The sequence below is a fragment of the Paralichthys olivaceus genome, chromosome 5, assembly GCF_024713975.1.
Source record: "Paralichthys olivaceus isolate ysfri-2021 chromosome 5, ASM2471397v2, whole genome shotgun sequence".
Lineage (NCBI taxonomy): Eukaryota > Metazoa > Chordata > Actinopteri > Pleuronectiformes > Paralichthyidae > Paralichthys > Paralichthys olivaceus.
Window position 1 is genome coordinate 13,779,862 of NC_091097.1, and position 24,921 is coordinate 13,804,782.

General features: G+C 40.3%; 1 protein-coding gene across 5 annotated transcripts; it reads left to right on the top strand.

Annotated features, from left to right (window-relative positions):
• The first annotated feature begins 12,995 nt into the window (after positions 1-12,995).
• On the top strand, positions 12,996-23,915 carry LOC138407671 (nuclear GTPase SLIP-GC-like). Of its 5 annotated transcripts, none has more exons than XR_011240998.1 (22): positions 13,103-13,221; positions 14,357-14,438; positions 15,152-15,264; positions 15,446-15,499; positions 15,717-15,750; positions 15,884-15,967; positions 17,122-17,215; positions 18,442-18,658; positions 18,780-18,986; positions 19,415-19,612; positions 20,010-20,185; positions 20,423-20,510; positions 20,599-20,686; positions 20,788-20,909; positions 21,179-21,352; positions 21,433-21,593; positions 21,683-21,800; positions 21,896-22,004; positions 22,097-22,230; positions 22,482-22,563; positions 22,653-23,702; positions 23,763-23,915. XR_011240998.1 is itself a non-coding variant. In XM_069524611.1 (22 exons), the coding sequence occupies exons 3-22, from the start codon at positions 14,372-14,374 to the stop codon at positions 22,721-22,723; spliced, it is 2,391 nt and encodes a 796-aa protein (XP_069380712.1). In that variant the 5' UTR covers positions 13,187-13,221; positions 13,999-14,054; positions 14,357-14,371; the 3' UTR covers positions 22,724-23,915. The 5 variants fall into 5 exon arrangements, 3 of the variants coding, with proteins under 3 accessions (XP_069380713.1, XP_069380711.1, XP_069380712.1); XM_069524611.1 differs by adding an exon at positions 13,999-14,054 and having other exon boundaries at positions 13,187-13,221; positions 22,653-23,915; XR_011240999.1 differs by lacking the exon at positions 15,446-15,499 and having other exon boundaries at positions 12,996-13,221.
• The last annotated feature ends 1,006 nt before the right edge of the window (positions 23,916-24,921 follow it).

Consider the following 24,921-nt stretch of genomic DNA (forward strand, 5'->3'; position numbering starts at 1 on the left):
TAAAGGATGAGCTGTATTTCCATTCACTGAATGATTCCCAGGTGGGATGTCCCCCTGGCAGGCCACAGGCTTGAGCAAAAGTTTTCAATATCTTTGAAACACTCGGTGATGAGTCACACAGTTCTTAAATATGGTTGATATATTACAGCCATGTCGTCTTTGGAGATCCGAGCTATGTCTTATTCTTTCACCATTTCCTCAGCCAGGGTGGATTGCATGAAATTGGGGCCTACCAAAGTAATTAAGGTTGAAATAAGCCCCTTTAGCCAAAAGACTCTAAGATATGTGATCCCTTTAGAGTGTTATAGTTCCTGAAGTAGAAAAACTTTATACCTGCTGTGGAGGGGATTTCCCCTTCAGTTTACTTACCAAGGCTCTGGCGAGATACGTCTCCAGAGTTAGAATGTATGCATAGGCTCTATATTTATTTTTTCTAAAATAACTTTTAGCTACTTTTTATTAATGAAGTTCATTATAATTATCTCCACCACTACTGTCAAGGCTTTTTCACCATTAATCCATTGAGTAACTCTTGAACTGATTCTTATTCTTTTAGCAAGCATGGGTTTATCCATTGTATTTAACTGTTAAGACTCTCGCTGGCTGACTAGTTTCACACACTTGCAATATCATGTATCATGTGTTCTCATCTTTACTGACTGAATATCAGACAAGTATGGCAAACATACTCTGCGATCACACACACGCATACCTGCAACTGTCCAGAATTTAGCACAGGCAAAAGAGAGGCAGCTGTCATTTTTCACAAATGAACCCTACTTATCTAGTGTCAATCATAACAGGATACGATTCAGTGTTGTTGCCTTTACCTCCATGTTTGTCTTGGATATATATATATATATATATATATATATATATATATATATAACACAGATTACTGGTAATAGTCTGATCTTCTGAAGTCTTGGATAGGGATATCAAAGAGTTGAAACGGCTTTTGAGGCACTTGGCTGTCAAGCTACTAAATGAATGCAGCAATCCAAGTAAGCTCTTCCAAGTAAGGTGTTGCAGGTAAAGAATCTACCCCTCCGGAAATTTACAAGTTCAAAAGTTCAAGTCCCACATGACACCCGAACTGTGTGACCTGCCGAGCCACAGCTTCGCCTGGTGATTCAACGGCAGATGCGTTGTTATCGTCACACATTGGTGCGTTCATTCTCAACAGTAAGGTTAGGTAAATTTTACAAAAGAATGGCATGCACTTTTGTCTGCATTAAAGGGTGTGTAACTAGATGACATGCTGCTCAGAGAACATTTATCTTTGAGTGAGATCAATAACTTGTGTGATCATCATGTCGGAGTCTGACAACAGGAGTGAGTCACCTGGAAAACCTGATTGAGTCATTCTAATGCAGCCTGTGTGAGTGTTTGTGTGTGTGTGCATGTGCGCGCGTGTGTGTAGACAGTGTCATTAAAGGACTCTGGTTGCCCCACTCTCCCTTTACTCTCCTCGTCTGCTGTTCAAGAGAAGAGTGGAAAGTCCATAAGCAGAAGTTGGAAACTACAACCGCAACCAGTCAATACACAGGACACTTATTCATAGACTTTCACACACACACAAACTTGGGGTGGGGAACTCGAGCAGCAGCAGTGGCAGTAGCCGTAAATTGGTACAGGCATCCGTCAGAAGCCCCATGACTCACCCACTGGAAAACATACAGCTCCCCAAAGCCAGAGTAGATATCCATCAAAAGTGATTGCGGCTGGTGCAAACTCCTGCAAAAACACAGTTAGATATATACACACAAGCACGTGCTTACTCGCAGACATGGCAACACATTCTAACTACATACTCATGCACACACACACCCAGATTTGTGTGGCGTTGATGGTAAGGTAAAAGTGGGATAACAAGCGGTATGTTGCCCGGGGGAGAGACAGCGAGGCTGGGTGAGCCATGTGTAACCACTGCAGAGCCTTCGTGGGGCTTTTAAACGTGTCCAACTTTACGTGTGAGGTGAGCAGATAATATGAACACTGACTCCAGGGTCCACCTCAAATGAATCTCCTATTTCTGAATATGTTTTATTAGTTCAAGGTAACAATTGATAAGCCAGGCACTGCCACCTGGAGAGACAATGGGTGTGGAGCGTGATGCAGAGCAGCACAAATAGAAACAAATGATCCGACAGATTGAAGCTGATTGCATCTACCACACAACAGAAGCTGAGATCTCTCTAACCTGCCTCTGCCAAAGAAAAGCAGAGAATAGTCTGATGCACACAGGATGCTCAAGACAGGTGAGCAGTGCTGGACGTTGGGCTTCTCCTGAGCGAATCCTCCACTTACTTTCTCCTCAACATTCATCTTTCCTCTCAGCTGCATCTCAGATCTCACATATGGCTGCTATGTATTGCACACATGTACTGCACACGTTGCACTTGCACCCAAATTATGTGGAACATGAGAGAAGACAAGGAGAGGCCCGTATAAAGTTGTCCATGGAAGGATCTAAATAGCTCTATATGGTAGTGAAGCTGCTCTCCAGTTTTTGGAGGGAGTGTTTTTTTTTTCTCTGGCAATAAATCACGGCTCTGTTGTTCCTGCCACCCAGACTGCTGTGTGTTAGCTCAGGCCCTGCAGCCATTTTTTAATAACTTTGATAAACACTAAATCAAAAAGTTATAAATATGTAACAAGGGGTCCAAATAATGCTCTCGGTAAAGATATTTATCAGGATTTAAGATAGGGCTTGGTCATGACTAGGCATGAATTATTTGACAGAATTTTTACTTGATATGAATTAGAAAAAATTATGGACATGGACAAACAGAAGGCATAAACTCACTCACAAACTCAAAACTTGTTGATTATGAGCTGAAGTTTGTGCGTCATCTTTGTTTTTTCTGTGTCTTTGCCCTCTTTTTTTTAAATGTCCCCTATGCTCCTGCTCGCCTTACACAGGGGTCCATCTGCTGTGTGGATCTCTGGGTTTCGCTGCATGGTCAGGCAGAGCGGCGCTGCATAGATTCCTGAGAAGTCAGACATTCTGGTGTTGGTGAGGCCGACGACTGCAGCCTGTGCCTCACACATGACCTCCTCAAGGTCAGCAGGTCGAATCCTGAGATAATCCTGTCCACATAGTTGCATAGTGTGCATACGTTTGTCCTCTTCTCAAACCAGAGAGGTTGAAGTTGTATGAATGTTTGTGCACCTGTGTGTATTCATGTTGAATCTTTTTACTGTTATGGATGGTCACTCAGTTTGCAACCTAATGATGAAATGTGGTATTTGCATGTAAATACATTTGTTCAGAATATGCACAGAACCTTGATGTGAGCATTTATATCTATGCATGTATTTTTACACGGATATCCCAGTGTCTCTGTGTGTGTGTGCAGGGATGAGTGTGCAATTTGTTCCGTCGGAGGTCAAAAGGCCCACACCTGCAGGAGATCTGCAGAGAGCATCACTGTCATCTGGAAAAGTAAGAACAGAGAGACAGAGAGAGGGGAGATGAAACAGAGAACAGAAGGGTCTCACTCCACCCCCAGTCTTTGTTATTTCAAGCTTTTCTCATCATATTGAGGAAGAGGGGAACAATGCACTGCACACACGCTCACTTGGAGCAGCACAGTCAGCTCTTTCAGCAAACTGAAAAAATAGAAAAAAAATCAAAGAGGAGCAAGAGGCAAGGAGAAGGAGGGACAGGGTGCATGATACTGACAGCAGGGGAGATAAGGTACCTTATCCACAGATGCTTTGCACTCCTCCTTTACTACTTTTACACTAGAATGATGCAAAACATGCTTGAACGTGACCTAAGCTGGAGGCAGCTCCTTTATACTCTCTCTTCAGCTTTTCAACTGTAGTTTTTCTCACTCCTACATTTCCCAGATATGTTTCATAGCACCTGAGACAAGTGAGATGGAACGAGGAATGACAAAACTCAGAGGTGATTATTAAAAGAAGTTTTGGAAGATCAACAAACAGACGAAGCCACGGTTGCGTCAGCCACACTAACTATACTAATTTGCTTGGAATCAAACTATATCACTTTTCAAATGTATAACACTTTAGACATGACGTTTAAATTCCCCCCCTCATGTCTCAATCTATGCCCCCCTCCCCTCACACAGACATACACACTACCCCCTTCTCCAGTTGTTAGGATGGAATGCCTCCCCTGTAGATCTAATGGCAGTTGGGATGATTGATCAGGTGGCAAAGAAACTAGAGTCATGATAGAGTCTACAGTCTGTGTGAGCATGCATACATTTGTGCATACATGTGCAGTATGCATGTCACATACGTGTGTGTAGCACTGGCATTTTTTTGTATGTGCCTCCCTGTTTGCGAGTGTGAATTCCTTGTATATATGTGTGTGTTAGTGTGGCTGTACAGCAATGGAGACACCAGGACACTTGGCACCACACTGACGTGACCCAAAACTCGACCCTGCAGGACACCAATGACAGTCTGACATGAAACATGGGGCACAGGGGGGCTCATCAACAGGAGGAGAGAGAGTAAAAACCCCACTTCAGCTTATTTCTCTTCTGGCTTTCTTCAAAATCTACCTGCAGCATTGCTTTTACTCTTGAAAAAAAATAAAATAAACAAGGGCAGTACAGACAGACAACCTGTTTCTGCACATATACAGTCAATGAGACTCAGTAGATGCGTATGTTTGCTCCTCACTAATCTGACCTCTTGAAATTCTGATCGCAAGAAGAGGGAAAAGCAGCCAAAGACAACTCCAGGCACTTGTGTAACAAACTAGAAGAAACATGATATCTGTGTGCGTTTCCCTCTTGGGAACTGTCCAATGTGGAGGCATTTTAATTCTCCATCTCTTGTTGGCTGCACTTTGGTGTACATGGTGCTTCTCCACAGGCGAGCCCTTCCCTACTCTGTCTTCCACAGATTTCCTTTTTGTAATATTCAAATATTTGTTGGCAGAGTTGAATTAGAGATTGAATAAACTTGGGAATTTGGCATAAAACCACTGGGTTCATCAAGCACTGGCATTCAACCCCCTCTACATGAGAGCAAAATAGTCAGCTTTTCAGGACAGATGTTATCTGTCGAACAGGCACCTTATCGCGTTTTAGAAAGTGCTGCAGCACACATGGTATACTAGAAAACTACTGAATCACATAATACATTTTACTACTGGAGAATACTCCTCTTTTGCTGATATGGGTTGTGCAGCCCATGATGTGGTGCTGGCACTAAGGCAGAACAGATATTTCACTAATTCTGAAATAACAGCAGAAGTATAAAATTTATAGGGATAAAATCCTGGTTTAGTGTTCAGTTTTCTCCCACAATGCACAGGGTAAAGTTCAAGGTAGTAAAATAAATGCTAGGAGACAGAAACAAGTCGTGTCTCCCTGCCAAAAAAGTTTGACATAGTGCAGATCAGCATGTGACATGCTCACCTGTCTCCTTGTGCCTCACATGTTAGCTAATATCCACTGAGGTTCAAAGATAGCAGGGCCTGTGGTGAGCAGGCACTCAGGGAGGCAGTTCACCCACACAATAACAGGCTATGAGGCCTGCTCTGGTACAGCAAATATTGATACTGAACTGTGGGCGTTCTGGTGTGTTCTCAGGACGTTGAGTGGTAAGACCTGGGACAGGGAGGCTGAAGGATTTCTACATGCGTGCAACTCAGTGGAGCCTGAAATGCTTGCCAGTCCCTCACCCCCTCACCTCATCCTTTGACTGTGTCATACCTTCCTCTGGCGCTGTCATGTTTAGTTTTCCAGTCACCTCACGACTTCCCCAGACTCCCTCCAGCAAAAGGAAGCGTGGAAACTGAATCAATCAGCTGCTCTTCCTCGAGGTTTCCTCAATGTTTGTGGAGGAACTGGGAGGAGGATCCCTGGTGAAGCCAGTCAGGCCTCAATGAACACTGCTGCTATAGTCAGACAGTCAGAGTGGAGGTCCCACAGTCAGGTCAAGCTTTGTGATGTTATCTATACTCTTCTTCCTCCTGACCTCAAAAATTTGTAAATATTCTTCAACCACACAATAGATATTTGTGCTTAAGATCAATAAGCCTATGTGTGTGAAAGGCTGTTTCATTTAAATGGGTGGGCACATACACAACCCTACAAATCAGTTACACCTCTAAGCACATGGGTTTCAGCAAACATTCATTTATGACTGGTTGTCTTGCGCCATCTATAGGTCATGGAAAATTAGTTTCTGTTCATTCTAAAGCATTTCTCAATAATCTTTGCACAGAAGAAACTAGCCTTTGCACAATCACTTGTCTGGCACCCATGGACTATACATGTGTCTCCATCTGTCTTTGCATTTCTCTGTCAATATGAAAGATGAAAGAGAGAGAGTATTCACACTGGCTCTTCCTTGCCCTTTGCACCACTCCCACTCTCAATATTAAGCAGCTTCCCTGCAAGATTTTATTTTTCCTAAAACATTTACTCAGCAGATTGGAAAGTTTTAAATGAACCCAAATGAAGACAAACACGGTCTCGCCTGTAAAACAAGGATTTCTCTGAGAACGCAGCTACCAACACTTTTTCTTTTGTGTGATCCATTCAACAGTAAAGTTCCATATACCTACATTTAGGTGTTACCACTATGAATAAGTTTGGATTTGTTTTCTGTGATAAAGGAGGGTTGGAATGACAAAAGATGGGGGTGGGGAGAAAAGGTCAGGGCATGAACAAGCTACTTTGATTAGCCTAGAAAAATCAGGATGTCTCTCTCTCTCTCTCTTTCCTCTTTCTCTCTCTCCTGGCATCTCCATCTTGCCATTCCTTCCCGCCATCCTTCCCTCCGTCATGTGCCAAAGTAGAAGCTTAATAAAACCATCACTCATGAGAATTCATTGAGGAGACTGGGCAGCTTGACAAATCCAAGGCAGCCTTCATTGTAAGGAGTATGGCCTTGTGGATGAGCTGCATGGTGGGGACCGTACACAACAAACCTCACAGGGCCTTTGGGAAAACTTAAAAATTTGGGATTTTCTCATTTTCCATTCATTTGAGTACATTAATTCATTGTTTTCGCCTCCTTTTTTCACTTACCCATGTTTCAGGTACAGCAGATTGCTGATTTGTGATTACTAGCCACTGACGTGTGTGTGTCATTTAATTTGTTTTGGTTTGCAATTGTGCCACCTTCACTTCAGATTGTTCTAACCTTATTTACAAAGGTGGGAAAGGTCTCACTGAAAGGAATCTATTGTCAAATCATCTAAATTGTATGAATTGTTGTTTCCTTACCTGAGAACAGGCCTTTATATTAAAATACGTTATATTTACAGGGAGGGGTCCTCTCTACGGATGCCACCATTTATTTTACAGTAGACCAGACTGGAGTTGCATTTTGAGATGTTATGACAACCAAAGGCTACCACAGGTTCTTCTTCATGTTTGGAAGGGTAGGGTGAGGTGAGGTGAGCTGCAACATGGAACTCCACCACTAGATGTCACTAAATTCTGCACACTGAACCTTTGAGGGGATGGAGTGCCATTCTAGTTTGTATTTGGTTTAATTTGCTAACAAACTGTTATTGTATTCATTCAATCAGTTTTTGCACCACCTTGGAATTTTGTAGGGACCACCTGTTTCTCCCTCCCTGCTCCCCATCACACTCTCTTCAAACCAGATTCAAATTCCAACTTGACAAATTTAGGAAAATCAAAACCCAAAAGAAGGAGGGGAGGCAAAACAATAGTGGCTGAGGGGGACAGTCTTGCATGATTAGGCCCACATTGGTTGTAGATCATTGGGTGAGTGTCGAGCCACTAAAAGACAGGAAGAAAAGGATGTGATGTTGTGCTCTCTAGCTCAAGGATGGTAATGCAAAATACTGTGGAAATAGACAATAATACAATCATGAAGTAAGTAAATACACCAGATAAATCATAACCATGTAATGCTGTGTGGGATGAGTGATAGTGTCATGTCAAACATAGGAAATCTGAAAAGAATTATTGAAATAATCAAGTGCTAATCCACTCCATTTGTTTCCTCAACATTGGAGGAATCTTGTTTAAAAGTATAATATAAGCTCACAGTGCAAACTTGACAGTCGATAAAATCTGACAGCTGAGGGCGTGAGAGAACATTAAAAACTTGCCTTGGGATGGTCTTTATTGTGTGGTGTGGTGGTAAGAAGCCACATGCGTAGCCATGCTGGTGGGGTGAGAAAGGAGATCACAAGACACAGAGGGTGGGGAAGTTATCTCACCACGCCTGGCAGCAGATGGCCCTGCTGCCTGAGCTCTCACGCTGGGGAGGCACAGCCGCCGACTTCGTTCAAGCCACATGGAGATGCATGCAGCTGCAGCAGCATCGAGAGCTTTGTAGTTCCTTAGAAGACTGTCAGCACACTTTGTGTAACATGGCATAAATGCTGAATTCACACCATCTTGTAAAATAAATTCTCATAGCCAGAGGCACACGAGGTGTGGTGGAAGAGTTGGAAGCGAAGGGGAACTTGTTGACTTTCCCAGAATCCTGCAGCCCTGTGAGACAGCCTCAGCACCTTCAATATTTGTAAATGTGTTTGTGGATGTGTGCATGCTCATGCCCGTGTGTTCAGCACTACTTATTCCACAACCTGAAACACAACCTGTCATCAGAGCGGCCCTCAGCTCTTATGCCCAGTCAGATTTATTGGAGTGAAGAGGTGTCGATTTCATATAGAAATATAAAGGGGGGGCTAGAATGGACCTATAAGACTGTTGGTGTGCTTTTATAAATATTATATAAATGCAGTCCATATATCACACCTAATTATACTTTTTTATATACTGTGGGCAGAACTTGACTTTATTTTCCTCACATGCTGTCACTGGGCTTGAAGTGGAAAATACCTTGTGGAAAGCCTGCATTCAAAATTGCTCGTGTTTTGACATGGCACCATTTAATATCAGTCCCAGGGATTTGGTTGTCAAGACAAAAATGAGATGGTTCACAAAATCTTCTGAACCCACATAGGAGGACTTAGAATTTGGCTTTTTTGTCACCTTTGACTTGTTTTTGGACTCAAATTTTATGAACTAAGCTCTATAATGTATGTAAATGTAGTTGCTAAATGCTTGGTTTTCATGTGAGGGTAAGATACACATACATGTGATTGATGAGTTGTATCTCTCCCGTGTAGAATGACGCAAATCTAAAATACTGTATACTTCTGCGGAAATAGGCCTCCGGGGGCCGTTAGTCTGGTTGCTAAGGAGCAGTTTGTCAAACACCATAAAAATACAGCAGCGTTACTGGGTCTGGGTGGGAGGACAAGGAGGGAGAGTGGGGAGATGGGCTGGCAGGCAAAATGTAGTGTTTTTGCTCCGGAGGGGAGGGGGTTCCCCCAGACTTGTCATTTGTGAATGGAGCTGAATGGAGAAACTGCAGGAACTCTTTGCAGCAGCAGCACCACAGCTCCCTGTTCAGTCAGAGGCTGCTTGACATCCGGCACACAACATCCCTGCCATGTATGGTCTGAAACAGAGTGTAGGTGAGAAGGCTGGAGAGAATGAAAGAAAGACAAAGAGCTGTTTTTCCTCTTTCTCCCATGCATGCTGAACTTGTGGCTGGTTGTGTTTGGTAACCAGGTAACAACCCTTGTTACTCTAACAGGAGGAAGTATTAAATGTCCCCACTTATCAAGATCTCACTTGGAGCCTCTTAAATCAGATCCCCTCACTTTGTAAAAGCATCATTCCATAAATGCTTCACTCACACAGGCATCCTCTGCACTGTTTCTTTAGAAGGGATTTCTGGTCTTGTGAGAAGCTGCCAGATCACTCAGATAGTTTGGATTCATAAACACAAGGTTAATCTGTTTTACATTAGGCAGTGGCTTCTCTTCCTGTTACCATGCACATCACTACCACCACAGCTTTTGGTGGTGACCAGAGGCTGTGTTTACCCTCCCAGAATACTGACAGAAACACAGGTTTGTGAAGCTATCCTTAATGAGACTTTGCATTGACCCTATTCATTGGACAGGCCCCATAAGAGCAAAATAGTCTTTAGGTAAGGGTGTTGAGAACTGCTGCACAGATGTATATTCTGCTGTGTCTCAGGAGGTACAGCGGGCCATTTGTGTGCATTTTTTATAATGCACAAAAATGTCCTTATAATAGTCCTAAAAAGTGCTTCAGAAGAAAAGACTATTGAGATGTTTTCAGGTGAGGTGTAGCACCATTGTGACTCTCAGTTGCTACTGAGATCTTTCCTTTTGTTGTTAATTCTCACATCCACAAAGTCAAGGTGATCACTAATCTGTTTTTCTGGATTTTCTGATGTTTGAAAGTTTACCTGTCAACAGGAAAATCCCTGACTGCTCAGCATGACTGCAAATATAGACCAGGGAAATGAGGGGAAATGAGGTAAAGTGAGGTAAACACATCATAAATAGAAGAGTTGTTGTGCCAGGGCGAGCGGGGCACACCTGGGTCCCTGGGGCTGAGTCAGGCCCTGCTGAAGACCAGGTCTGTCTGTCTGAGGGACCTTGTCTTGAAGGAACCATTGTTCTGGCGATTCTGGAATGGTGTGGTGTTCCATTGAGACTGGGTGCAGCTGTCATCGCTGAGCAGGGTCATGGAAAGGTCTGGTCAGCTGGGCTTGGCACTGGAGGCAGGTGAACGGGGACACTCATTTGCAGAGTCACCCAAACATATTCTGAGTTGTCAGTATATTGGTCAGAGTTAGCAACAGCCATGCATGCAATCCAATGTAGCAGCCAGGGCCTTTATTATTGACATAATGGCAAGGAGGTGTTTAGTTTGATTCTATGGTTTTAAAGTAATGAAATCTAATACAACAGTCTGATAGCGAATCCTGTCTTCATAAAGGCTATGATTTTCTTTTTAGATTGACTTGATTATGATTATGTTAAAGATATGTTGAGTCAAGTGTATGATCATTTTGGAAACTGCAAATTGTGGTGCCATTGAACTCTGCAGCATTATACAAAGAGGTTTGTCTAGCCTACCCTCATTGTTTTGAATGGGCTGGACCAAATAATGTGAACATTTAGCATAAAACACATAACACAAGGTAGTGCGGAAACATCACAGAATATATTCTATTACAAATGGGTGACACAGTTTCAGCAAAAACTGAACATAGCCATACGGTAGTGATGAGCTTGCAATCACCAGCATAGTTCATTGAAACAGGGTTAAAAAATACTTAAATACCAGGGGGGGGGATCAAGCATTACATCTGTTTGGCAAAACATTGACTCGTACTGCCCTCTGGTGTTGACAGGGTGAGAAGCACGAGAGACAATCGCTGTACACTTGACATGTACACTAAATTTACTGCCTCCATTACTGCCTGCATGTGCCCTGTTGTCCAGGCTGTGAGAAACACATGCCCAGGGACCATACTGGAGGTGGTGGTCCCCATATTGAATGTGTTTTATACAGCATGGTCAGCCTAACTAATTATTGTGTTTTGTTTGTCTTAGGTTCCCCTGCTCCAGTTTTGTTTTGGTTAACATTGGTGTGGGCATGGAGGTGGCTAAGAGGGCACCTCCACCTGTGCCAGATTAATCAGAGCAGCTGAGGGCTGTAAGCTCATTGATCCTCTGGTACAAAAGGCAGCAGCAGAGCTGCCAGAGTGAGAGATGCACATGGGACCAGACCATAGACTGTATATAAAGATGGATGTAGTGTCCGTGACGTCACCTGTTGGTTTCTGAAGAGTGAAAATAAGGCTCGTAGTAGGCGTTTCACCCAGCGCCAACTTGCCAGGGCCTAACTCCTCCTAGTTCCTGGCTAACCCATAAATGGGCAAAGAGGAGGCGCGCGAGTGGACGCTAGGTGGGCCTAGTGAAGACCATACACTGTATACAGTCGCATGACGAGACTAAAGAGACTGTACAGAGATGAGCTGCCACACCAGCAGAACTTGCTGGCACTTTAAATTAAGTGGTTTAAATGTATGTTTGTGCCTGTGACTAAGAAATAAAGATGCTGAGAGCAAGTGGTTTGTCTCTGGTTGCTATGGGGAGAACCTGGTGGCACCAATTGCAACAGTTGGTTTTGTTCCTTTTTTGGCAGCATTTACTTTAGTGATTAGTTTGTTTGACAAACTGGGTTACACCATTATTGGTTATATTGTTTACAGATCTATTGTCTCTGGTTATATTCTTGATTTCTATGGGAAATTAAATAAAGCCCCCAGCCTACCACCACAGCTTTTGGTGGTGACCAGAGGCTGTGTTTACCCTCTGCTAGAATACTGACAGAAACACAGGTTTGTGCAGCTATCCTTAATGACACTTTGTATTGACCCTATTCATTGGACATCCCCCAAAAGAGCAAAATAGTCTTTAGGTAAGGGTGTTGAGAACTGCTGCACAGATGTATATTCTGCTGTGTCTCAGGAGGTACAGCGGGCCATTTGTGTCATCTGGGACAAATTTGTGGATTTTTGCATTTTTTATGACTTTGCCGAAATAGTCCTAAAAAAGTGCTTCAAAAGAAAAGATCATTGAGACAGCCTGCCTCCCGCTTAAAAATTAGGAATGTGGAGCATCTCACTTTTGTAGAGGTTTCACAAATAACTTAACACTTCCATTCTGTCGGAACAGCAGTATCACATAAGTATCGGGGCTTTGAAAGGTTGTGCAATAAATTGTCTGGAAGAGAAGGAGAAGGGGGGAAACAGCAGGGTGTGGTGTGTGCTGCTGTTAGAGAGAATCTCTTCTCTCTAACAGCTTCAACTCCCCGTTAATATAAAAGAGTTGTTTACTTCATCTGTTTGGTAACAGGGAGGGAAAGGCACCAGCTCAAATTTAGAGTGATAGTTCGAGCCGTGACCTAATGCCCTAATGTATACATTCAGTTTTTCTCCAAAAACCTAAACTTATGGGCCTTCGAATTCCTCAGGACCTACGGGCCTCAAATCCAGAGATCAGCTTCCTTTAAAGAGAACACAACACATGGCATTTCAGACACCACACACGTTATGTTTTTTCTGTTGTATTACGTCTGAAGAAGAGGTCACAATTGTGTTGATTGGGCTGCAACACTGTTTACTCCTGAGACTCCAGAAGTGTCACTTCACCCACCCCTCCATCGGCATAGTGTTGAGTGGATGAGTGAATTTTCATTTTTTATTGAACTATCCCTTTAAATTTGCAGAATCTGCTTTGATTGCGTGATAAAGAGGGGTGGAGACAGTTGAGAGGTGGACACTAAATTTGAGCAGGTGCTACAGTGGAGTCCTGTTTGTGCATTAAAGAGGAACTGGGAACATGTAAGTACGACAACTTGATTGTATTATATTCACCAGTAAATGTATTATGAAGATACTACATTAAACAATAGAGTATGTAGAAGCAGACTGCACTGTTTTGTCATAGCTTTGCTTTGACGAATCAGAAACTAATGAAACATAAAACTAAGTGCAGTTTAAGAAGGGGAGAAACGGAAGGTCCGCCTGCTTCCTGCCTAAAAATGGGAATAGGAATGGGAGCATCTGACTTTTGTAGAGGTTTCACAAATAACTTATTACTTTCATTCTGTCGGAACAGCAGTATCACATCAGGGCTTTGAAAAGATTGTGCAATAAATTGTCTGGAAGAGAAGGAGAAGGGGGAAACAGCAGGGTGTGGTGTGTGCTGCATAGCTTTCTGCACCCTTTTACCATGGGTTGCGTTTTTCAAGAAATGAAACTGGAGGTTAAGATTGTGGATTCATTTCAGAAGCATTGCAATACTGACTTTCTTCTTAATGACTCTATTCATTACATTACAACCAACCTGTTATTCTCAAAATACCAGATTATTATTTAACATTATTTAACAACTTATGAACTGCATACACACAGTAATATGATATCTAGAATAACTGATCACTGTGTTGCAACTCTTACAGTGTAAATGAAAGTTACCAGGCTTTGATTTCACAACACACAATTACATGCATGTGCCTGTTTTGACAGGTGCAAACTAGATGGGTTAAATGCGGAGAACAATTTCATGTTAAGTGTTAACGTGACAATAAAAGTAAATTTTCTACTTCTTCTTTACAGTGTAAATGAAAGTTACCCAGGTTTGATTTCACAACACACAATTACGGAAGTATCGTGTGAGTAGGGGCTGCTCAAATGAACTAGGTCTACCTGTTGGTGTTTGGGTTGCTTTGTTTGCATGCTGTTCCCCAGATTTATGCCCGACCTTTCTGGGGATGGTCTAGTCGAGTGTGAATTGAAATATGTTTAACCTCACGATGCGTGCATGATTTACAGACATCACACACAGCTGTTTATTTGTGAACTTTACAATGGATTTTGTTTTCACTCATCAGTATTCAATCGTATATAATTTATTGTGACTCTTTCATTAATGTCAAAGCAACACTGGCCAATTCAATATTTTTTTTCCTTTCAGTATCTTTTCTTGGACATGGATGATTTTGTTTGTAATAAATTAAGTGAGTGGAATCTCAGCACGTTGATCGACAGATTCAAAGGTAAAGTATAACCATGTATCTTTAGGGGGCACAGATACAATATTGATGAATCCCCTACTAACACGGATCTAACAATGCTGCACCTTTGTTTAGGAGTATAATACTGACATATTAGTCTCAGTGCACTCATATGTTCACAATGTATGAGAAGCACTAGCAATAAAAACCCCTTTTAGTTTTCACACAGTTAAGGACACATTGCTTCACTTGCTAGGAATGATTGTTCGGTAGCTGTGTGTAATTAAAATAATGATCTGAGTACAATTAGCAGTTAAAGGTACAGTGTGTAGAAATTTGTAATGTCATGTTGCAGCTGAACAACCGTCACCTCACCCTCTCCTTCCAAACATGAAAAAGAATCTGTGGTAGCCTTTAATTGTCATAAAAACTCAAAAAGTATTGAAATATAAATAACCTTTTCTAGGGTAAAGAAAATTACATTTCATACAATTTTGATGAAACAAACTAGAGAAAACATCATGAGGATTATTCCATATTCAATTTCTGCCAGTAGTTCCCTTTCACCTAAATCTTACACACTGCACCTTTAAATCAAGTCCAACAGGAAATCAAAAATTCAGTTACCTAAAACAAACATGTTATTGACTCTGTGGAACTGACCTGTCCTTTTAGATTAAACTAACAACTGTGCCAACGTCCATTTCGCTCTTATGAAACAATGACAAGTGTGATTCACCTGAATATTTGAACAGATCAAGAGATCGATGAGGACCAGTTTTACAATCTCGACAATGAAGACATCAAAGAATTGATCCCAAAAGTGGGACCAAGGAAAATATTCAAGCGACAATTCAAGTTGTTAAAGGTAATGTTCTGCACTGTAAAGACGATTTACACAAATGCTGTATTTAGTGGATATGACAGTAAAAGGGGCATGAACTTGTGTTAAAGGTTCTGATCATGCTGATGCCACTAGATAGACACAAAGAGTTATATAAAAATGTTCCTGCTGTTATGGATTAGCAAGTGTTTTGCATCCTCACTAGGAAAAACAAACCACAACTGCAACAAACCAGGAAACAGTGGATTCAGCTACAGAAGTAAGTTACATACAGTTTTGCACAGTGAAGTGTAATCTGAACCGTTTATTGCGGTCATATAGATTCTATTTTTCATGTTTGCTGAATAGTTTTTTTTTTCACAGATAAATTACCTCACTCAATTTCAAGTAAAAATACATTTCTTCTTTCTGTTGGATGTTTCTTGATTGGAAATGTTTAAAGAGTCATATGTATAAATATATATGTTCATTCTCAGGTTTTTCCTTCCACCAGTGAAGCGAATGATACAAGTATGCTCTCTTAAATCTTATACTGTATATCTTATCATATTATTATCTATACAGAGACCGCATTTCAATATTTTGAGAGGCACTTGTGATAAACCTTTTTCTGGATTCTCTCTTTATATATATAAAAAACAAGGAAACATGCATATGGATCCTCAAGAAGAGTCCAGCCAATGCCAGTCACCAAGCGCTAAACGTAAACGGTGCAACTCTGCAGCAGGTATTTATGTTAGATCCTCAACAATAGTAACCTACAATGGTAAAAATATCTTTGTTATGAAAATGTCCTTGTAGAGCCAATACCTGTTTTTATATCTTGGTCACAGAAAATCATTTTTCATTGGCTGCACTGCAAAAACAGCCCTGTTGAAAATATATCAAATATTGTTCAATTAATCCAATTAACCTGTATCAAGCAAAACAACAAAAGAGCAAAGATCCTCTCAGACTTGAAGGAAGTTGCCTCTTTTGTAGGAGGGAAATGTTTGATGGTTGGTGAATGTAAGGTTATCATGACTTACATCTGTTGTTATCCAAAGGAGTTTCTGAGTTTCAAAACTGTAGTCTTGTAATATTATATTATTCATGAAATCTATTAGATTTAAGTCAAATCAAATCAAGACTGAGAACAAATACCAGATGATCTAGTGGGCACCCCAAAAAACACGGGAAACATTACTTTAGGTTTTTTATTTAAATTAATAAACACAAAAAAATTTTAAAAATCGGGAAAGAATTCAGCTTCTTTGAAAAGTCAACCATCCATCAAGACAACTTTCTACATTGTTAACAGAGTACGAAGCAATTTTCAACAGAGTTAAGTATTTTTTTTAAAAATGACACGAATACTCCAGTTCTTCTAACTGTGTAACATAACAATAATTATTAGTATTTTGCTCTGCATGTATTATGTTGACCTGACCTCGCCCTCCTGTTTGAAATGTGGCAGTCTGGCAGTACTCATTTTCAATGATTAGAAATAGATACAATTATTTAATGTAATTTTAAAATGATGAATTTGTTAAAATTGCCTTATCCCTAAATTAAAGGAAACAATCTGGTTTCTCTGCTAAGATGATTTACAAATCATTGTTATAACGAGTTTGTGGTTAAAATTTGCTCAATATTCTCTGGATATCTTTTTAATGAAAGTTAGATAAATCTTTCTTCAAATAAGAACTTTTCTAAAGCAAAACATTGACAAGATTACCGATCTTTTTTGGATAGAAAATAGTTTTTGTTTCCTTAAAATTCTTTTTTTGCAGTGCGGCCAGTGTCGAAGTCTGATGAGGCACGTTGTTTGCTCATCGTGCAAAATGTGTAAACAATTGTTCATGGGTCCTGCTTAATAGTTTTTTATTCTGTATTTGGCAGAGGAAAACATAATGCGTGGAGTGAAAGAAATAATGAAAGTCGTCAAGATGAAGCTTCCAAATGAAGAGAACACAAAGCTCAATGATTTCCTGAAGTAAGTAATTTCTATCCCTGTCAACAGGACTGAAATAGGCACCAAAAGAAACAACTCAGCAGGCAAAGGCAGCACTCCACAATGTTGACATTGTGGACCATGTTCAACAAGGGTTTAGAATTAGGAATGAGTAGACTTTTATGGAACAAGGTAACACCATTAGAATGCCGAAAGTTGGTAGAAATGGAAGTCTGGCAGGAGGAGGCAACAAGATGTGCTCAGGCTGTCACTCAGGCAAAACAGGGGCAGTGGGAAATGGAAGCAGGCAGAAGCTTCCTGCTTTCATTCCAAAAGCTTTGGCAGTGGCTGAATGAAGATCCATCCTGCTCTCTATGCTCAACCCAAGCTACTCTCAAACACATCCTCACTTGTTGTAAAGTAAGTCTCTCCAAAGGTAGATATACGTGGAGACACAACCAAGTACTCAAATGCCTGGCAGCAACAGTTGAAACAAAGAGAACTGCCACCAATGCCTTGCCATCCAAAACAATGAACACAGTTCCATGGACACCTTTTGTCCAAGAAGGGGAACAGGGACAGCAGGGGCCTCCTCAACTGACCAGGAGTGGGCAGTTGGAGCAAGCCCGAGACTGGGAAATGCTGGTGGATGTAGACTAGCAGCTAAAAGTAGCTTCATACATTGTCACCACCACCCAAAGACCAGACCTGGTTCTCTGGTCCAACAATCAGGGAGGATGCTGGTAGCAAAGCGAATGAGAGAAAAAGGCAGCGGTGTGCAGACAGGGCATCTGAGGCAGATCCTAACTGGGCCCCAATATGTTAGGAACATACACCCAGGTCAGATCAACCTGTGGTGGACCTTAAAGGAATGTGGTGGTCTGACTGGTTTATTGCAGGCTCATCCAAAACACATCGATGATTGATTAAGACACTGAGTACAACCTTTTTGAACTATATGTGCTTGGTGCTGCAATTCTTTTTGTGATGGTTGTAAAACTGGATCCCCTCAGGAGCTCTATAGTTAATAATAGTAATCTGGAAACACTTTTTTATTTGTTAGCCTTTCATTGTGCCTAAATGGTTGCGTTGTTGTTATGGGTGATGGTAGTGATTATAATAATGACAATATTTTTGTCTTTTTTTCAATTTCACTGTTTGTGTGTTGTAAAATACTTTGGATCAATAATGTTGTGTTTCAAGTGCCATTTAAATGAAGTTATTTCTAATAAAGCCAACGAACCCATAGTTAAACTTATGTACAATAGGAAAGAAATCTGTGAATTGGAGACAAGAAAAAGGGAGCAGGTCGGTGTCTTTGGAAAAACCGGGGCTGGAAAGAGCTCTTTGATAAATGCCATCATTGGAGAGAAGAATCTTCTGCCCTCTGGAAGTGTCAGTACATGCATCTCAGTCGTGTTCAAAGTGGAGGCAAACAACGACAGCAGCAAGTATGAGGCAGAAATTGAGTTCATTAAAAAAGAGGTGAGAATGTTGAATTTTTTTACTTTTTTACAAGTTGAAAAGTGAGTGTATGTGCAAATATACAGTTGCCAGATATAAACCATTTAATTCAACTAGCCTGATTATTCATTTCTTATCTAAGGACTGGAAAGATGAGTTGTGGTTGTGCAAGACTTTTCTGGAAGATGATGATGATGTTGATGATGATGATGAAGCACGTGCAAAGCTGACAGCACTGTACAGAGGAGATTGGAAATCTAAATCTGTTGAAGATCTCATGGACAACAAATATTTCAAAGGAATTCACGAATTCCTCACTTCGAACAAGAAAACTTTGAAATGTGACTCTGTAAGTAACATGAAAAAAAGTCTTGTTCATATTGATTTATATGTATTTTATATATATTCTACACACAGAAGTTTGGATTTGTGTTGGTCTTTTAGCAGTTATATTAACTCAGCTCATTAAGTTTTTACTAATGCAAAGTGTATTCTTAGTTCTACTCAAAAGCATGTATGCAACTCAAACCATTAAAACAGGACCTCATTCATTTCTCTACACTCGTTCACCAATGTAAGGTTGTTTAAGTTTATAATATTCATATATATACAAATAATATTATACTTAAGTGTTCATTATTACTTAAAATTTTATTTTTGTCTTGTCTTCAGGTTTAATTATCACATTTTTACCTTTTATCCTCAATGATAGTGTTTCATGCTTGCGTATAAATATTATTATTTGCATTGTTTTACTCAATTTTTTATTTATTTCAGGCTATAGAGCTGAGGGAAAGATTTGTCAAATACATAAGTGCCTCAAACGAGGGAGAAGATGGAGGGAGACAGTACTGGCCATTAGTGAAATGTGTGACTGTCAGGGTGCCTGGCAAGGATCTTCTCAAGCAAGTCATACTTGTGGACCTTCCAGGAAATGGAGACCGTAACAAGAGCAGAGACAAAATGTGGAAAAAGGTAACTTATTCACATTTACTTCTATTTATTAAACCATCTTTGCACTCTGCATCATTGCACTATTTCTCAATGTCACTGTCGTTGTTGTTGTGTTTTCATGTCCATACTTTGTATATGTAAATTATTGATATTCATATTTGTACATAGTCGTATTCTGCTTTGTTGTCCTTGTTTTTTGGTTTATTTGTCTATTTGAGAGCAATGGAAAAACGGGTGTCAATTTCCTTGTGACGGCCCTGCCTGACTGTTGAGATTCCATGTATGACAGCATACATGACCACAAAGCTTATTCTGATTATTGTATTGATTATATTGTATGTATGTATTATCTGGAAACTGTGACATTTATTACAAAGCACTGATTATTCATAATTAACTTGATATTATGCCTCATCAGATTGTTGGAAGTTGTTCTACTGTGTGGATTGTGGCTGACATTAATCGAGCAGTAGCAGAGAAAGAAGCTTGGGAAATCCTGGAAAATGCCAGTGGCCTGATGGGAAATGGTGGCGAGTGTCAGCGCATTCACTTCATCTGCACCAAGTCTGATAATATAGATGATGCCAATGATCAGTAAGTCATTTAACATTCCAAAAGTATGAGTTTCTGTTGACCTTGGGCGATTGTTGAGCAGATTCTGATGTCGGCATTGAGAATATCTGTAAATGATAAAGCAATAGAGTGGTTCAGAATCTACCTTGCAGATAAAATCCAAAGTTTATTTTCAGATGGTCATAAAGCTTTTCCAAGAACTTTACGTAAGTTCCCTAATTCCAAAGACTGTTTAAGTTGCAACATTTTTTCTTGTAGGTCAGCAGGTAATGTTCGTGATCGTGTGCTCAAAAGAAACCAAGTAGCCAAGAAGAAAGTGATGGCAGAATTTAAAAGAACACTTGGGGTGAGTTTCTGCAGACCAACAGAAAATCTGAAACAAAGATTGTCCTGAATTCAAGCCTGCCTCATCATCAAACCCTTATTCTTTTCAGAAACACTTCAGTGATGACTGTTTCCAAGTGTTCACAGTGAGCTGCAAAGAGTTTCATAAAAGAAAACATCTACAGCCAGATGACACTGGTGAGTGAAGTGTTTCTTCCTGATATGTGTATGTCAAGTTTAAATTATAACCAAAGTATGAAATATAAACATTTAAAAGGAAAACTGTATTTTTCCCACAGAAATTCCAAAACTTCAGGATTTTCTGCAAAGTCTCAATCACTGTCCCTCAGAGACAAAAAACTATGTGTCTGGAGCTCATGGGATTCTCTCTCTGATTCAAGGGGCAAGATGCAAGGAAGTGGTAAGATTGAGTAATGAAACCTCTGTCATTGTGTTAAATCATCCTCATTGTCATTAATATTCCCAGAAAATAACATTAACATTAAATAGGTAAATGCTCATATGCACTTTAAACACGGAAAAGTGAAATAACTTTGATTTGATGCCAAATCAATATTGAAAGGTTCTACAAGTCATCCCTACCCCACCCCGCTTGTTTTCTTCAAGAATGGTCAAACTCAAGACCAGTGTAGATTTCATCAATTCAAATCCATTTTTGTTTTCTTTCAGGCCCACAAAAAAATGGAGGTTTGCATCAATCTTAAAAAAAACATGCGGCATGAACTCAATAAACTCAAAAAAACCACGGAAAAGATTAAAAGGACTTTTCAACAATGCCTCACTGAGGGGGTTGAAGAATCAAAAGCTTCATGCGAAGAACAGCTGGAAAGCATCTTACACCCTGTATGTATTTATACTTTAATTTAACAGCTTATTTTGCACTTCATATCTACTTGAATAATATTGTGTCTGTTCTGTCCCAGCGACGAACAACAGGTAGCACTTACCACAAGGCTTTGAAGGATGCAGTTGGGAACAATGGCGTCTTCAAAGCAAAGAAAGGGAAAAGGCAAAACAACATCAATATGACTTTATGTTCAAAACTGACTGGAAGCATTGATGAGGAACTCAGGGAGACCTTCCCGTGAGTAAATACTTAATGACGACATTCATTCTTTTCAAAGTTTAATTGTATAAATGATGTTATGTGATGAAGCATTTCCACTTTTTCAGAAATGAAGGTAAAAGTGGACCACTCAAGGAAGCCATTGATTCGTTTTCACTTGACACAGAGGGGTGGATTAAAACCTACCCAGAGGTTAAACTGCAACTGACTTTTCTCAAGACAGAGGTATAGTGTGTGTGTGTGTGTGTGTGTGTGTGTGTGTGTGTGTGTGTTGAGCTCTACTTTTTTTAAAATATCTTCTCTGATGTTTACAATAACAGGAGGACAAACTCAAGATAATGCTCAACAACATCATCCTGAAGGGTAAGAAAACAGTCTACAACAGTCTGACAGAGACAATCGAGGAAAACATGCAGAAATGTTATGAAGGTAATAAAGAACTCATCACATGTTCAACCTGCAGTTAAAATAATGCACATTTACATAATCAAACATGACTTGACAACAGTATTTTATTGTAGACGCAGTAAAGGGTAAAGGAAAAGGCTCACTGGAACACATTAGGGAGACTTTAAAGGACCATGTACGTGATAAAAAGAACACCATGTTTCAGATGGCGAAAGACAACATGCTGGAGCAACTAGATAAGTTGATGGTTTGTCAGATTTCATAATATCAAACATAATCATGGAGCAAAACATGTTGGGCTGCATATCTTTATCTTTATCTGCAATTCGATGTAATAATATTCAAGTGGTGTGTGTATCATTCTGAAAGATGCTTTTGCTCCGGTCACTGTCTGAATCTGAATACACATCTAAAGAGTTAACGCATGTATGATTCAGCAAATCTTGAACACATAGTTGGGAGTGATACGTAATACTGATGGTTTTGATGCTGATTTAGGTGGAAATCTTGGAAAAACTGGAGCGAACCCTGATGGAATCAATTGAGCTGTCACTCGGGACGGATGCTTACCCGTTCCCAGGTAGAAAACATACGATAGAATTATTCACTGTACCGTAATTGATAATTTGCATATTTTACACAATAAGCTTTTGTTTGTTCGCTTTTCAGATGTTTCAAGTGAGCTTGACATAGTGGAGAAATACTACCGTGAACTGGAAGGCAGCCCAAATCCAAACTGAGCTTTCAAACAGATGTTCATTACTGTCGATGACAAACAATGACAACACATTACAAGAATAATACACCCTACACAACGATAATACCCATTTGATCAAGATATTATCCTTGTCCTCTTTGAGTGTGCTTTGACTTTGTTTTTTATAAATTACATGCAGCGATTTTAATGTTTTTTTGGTATAGGGTGTTTTCGTCATGAACTGATCATAGTCCAGAGGAGGGTGGCTGACATGCAAAGGTCCACAGTGGCTTTGTCTTTCCAATAATACATTTTCATGTTTTTCTGTCCATGATTTTATTCCGTTTCTTTTGTATTGCTTGATTGGCACATGAGTGCTCCTGGTTTTAGGGATGTTTAACGTGAATCTGCGATCATGAATAAGAGTTTTAATTATTGGCTGGATTAGATATAAACCTTTAGCTTTCCAAGTAATGATCTCATGTGACTTTGTTTTATGTTTAACATCAAAAATTGTTGCTTGCTGCCAAAACTGTTGGGTGATAATACATTAGAAATACACAGACCTGTATGGGATCTTCTCCACAGGCGTGTGTGTCAGCAACAATGAACGTGTACATTTTGGGTGTAATAGCTTCCTGCAGTTGTCATTGCTTTCAGCATGGTAGTAAATGGCATGTGATGGATCTTACGTTTACCAATACTGCAGGACCCCGTGCAGTAGATTCTACTTGTATCTTCTTTTGATCTTAATAAATATATTGGATACATGATTATTGGTATGTTCTGGAAGGCAGAGAAGGAAGTGTGAAAAATGTCCCCTGCAGTGAGCGAGACTTCACTTATTTCAGCTCGAGCTTTGTTCTTGTGTTACTGCTTGGATAACTAACACCTGTTGGCTTATGCAACATTAACATTGTCATTATAAATCATTTAAAATGTTGGGAGGCTAGACACTTCAGGTGAGGTCCTCACGTAATGCATGTGAGGGAGAGCACTGGGACAAGAGTGTCCCCATCATTGTTGCTGTGATGCACCTGAGGTGAGTAACTGGTGGCACCCCTGGGCACAACTTTGATCAGACTTTTTTTAAGATTTGTTATGAAGCTTTTAGAGTGATGTAATAAAAAAAAACTTAATCCTGTTTGCAGTTGTAAGATTTGTTTTACCTGTTGTTTCTCCCTTCAGTTCTGGAGCCTACTATTATTCAATAAAATATTCTTTGTTGATACATACACATGTCTCTGCCTCTTAACTGTAAGATCTCGTGAAATTGATTTGTTTCAGAGAAGGACTTTGACATGATAGCTCCTGGGGCCAACACCCCCCACCAGGTGGCGGTGTTGTGCAAACCAAATTAATCCATTTAGTGCCCACACTATACTACACTTTAATCAATAGACCAAACTTTTATCAAACCAAGAACATCATCTCATCTCAACAGACAGATTAGCAACTATCTGGTGAAAGTAGTGGATCATTTAGCAGCTAAAAGGGCAGATGTTTGGTAGAAAGTCTTCACCGTCTGTCTCTGTGACTCTCTGGACTCACTGACTGCAGTTGCCCCACAAATCAGCTGTGGGTCGGTTATCTGTTGTTGATAATAATAATGGTTGAATTTATAAAGCACCTTTCATGGGACCCAAGGACAATTTACAGAAGTTTGTGAGTACAAGACAGAAGAGAAAAAAAAAGTAATACAAAACAGGATCAAATTTAGCAGCAGGGTGGAGCATTAACTGAGGCCAAAGGCCTTAGTGAAGAGGTGGTGCTTGAGGAGTTTTATGAAGATTTCCACAGATTGAGCTTTGCGTATTTTGGCAGGGAGAGAGCTCCTTTCTTTTTTTCTTCACATGGCAGTGTGTCTGCTACTGGCGGCAGAGCTGCTGGTTTATCTCCTGCATTTCCTTCAATACTAGTCGGGTTATGCACTAAAATAAATGTCAGGACTCTAGAGTATGAAGACGTGCATCTTCCATCTGTCGACAACACTCAAAGCCACGTTAGAACAAATGAATGGATTCAGAAGTGAAATGCTGGAGTGCTTTTACTTTGAAACTGGTTCTGACAGAATAAACAGAGCAAATGGTCTTTCACCTGAGTTTTAATGTTTATCTGTTGACTCTGTCACAAACATGAATGGTTGCAACACTTTCTGTAGACGTTTCCAAATAAAAGCACTCCAGCATTTCTGTTGACAAAATCCACTCTTCTGCTTGAAAAGGGTTTTTTATTATATAT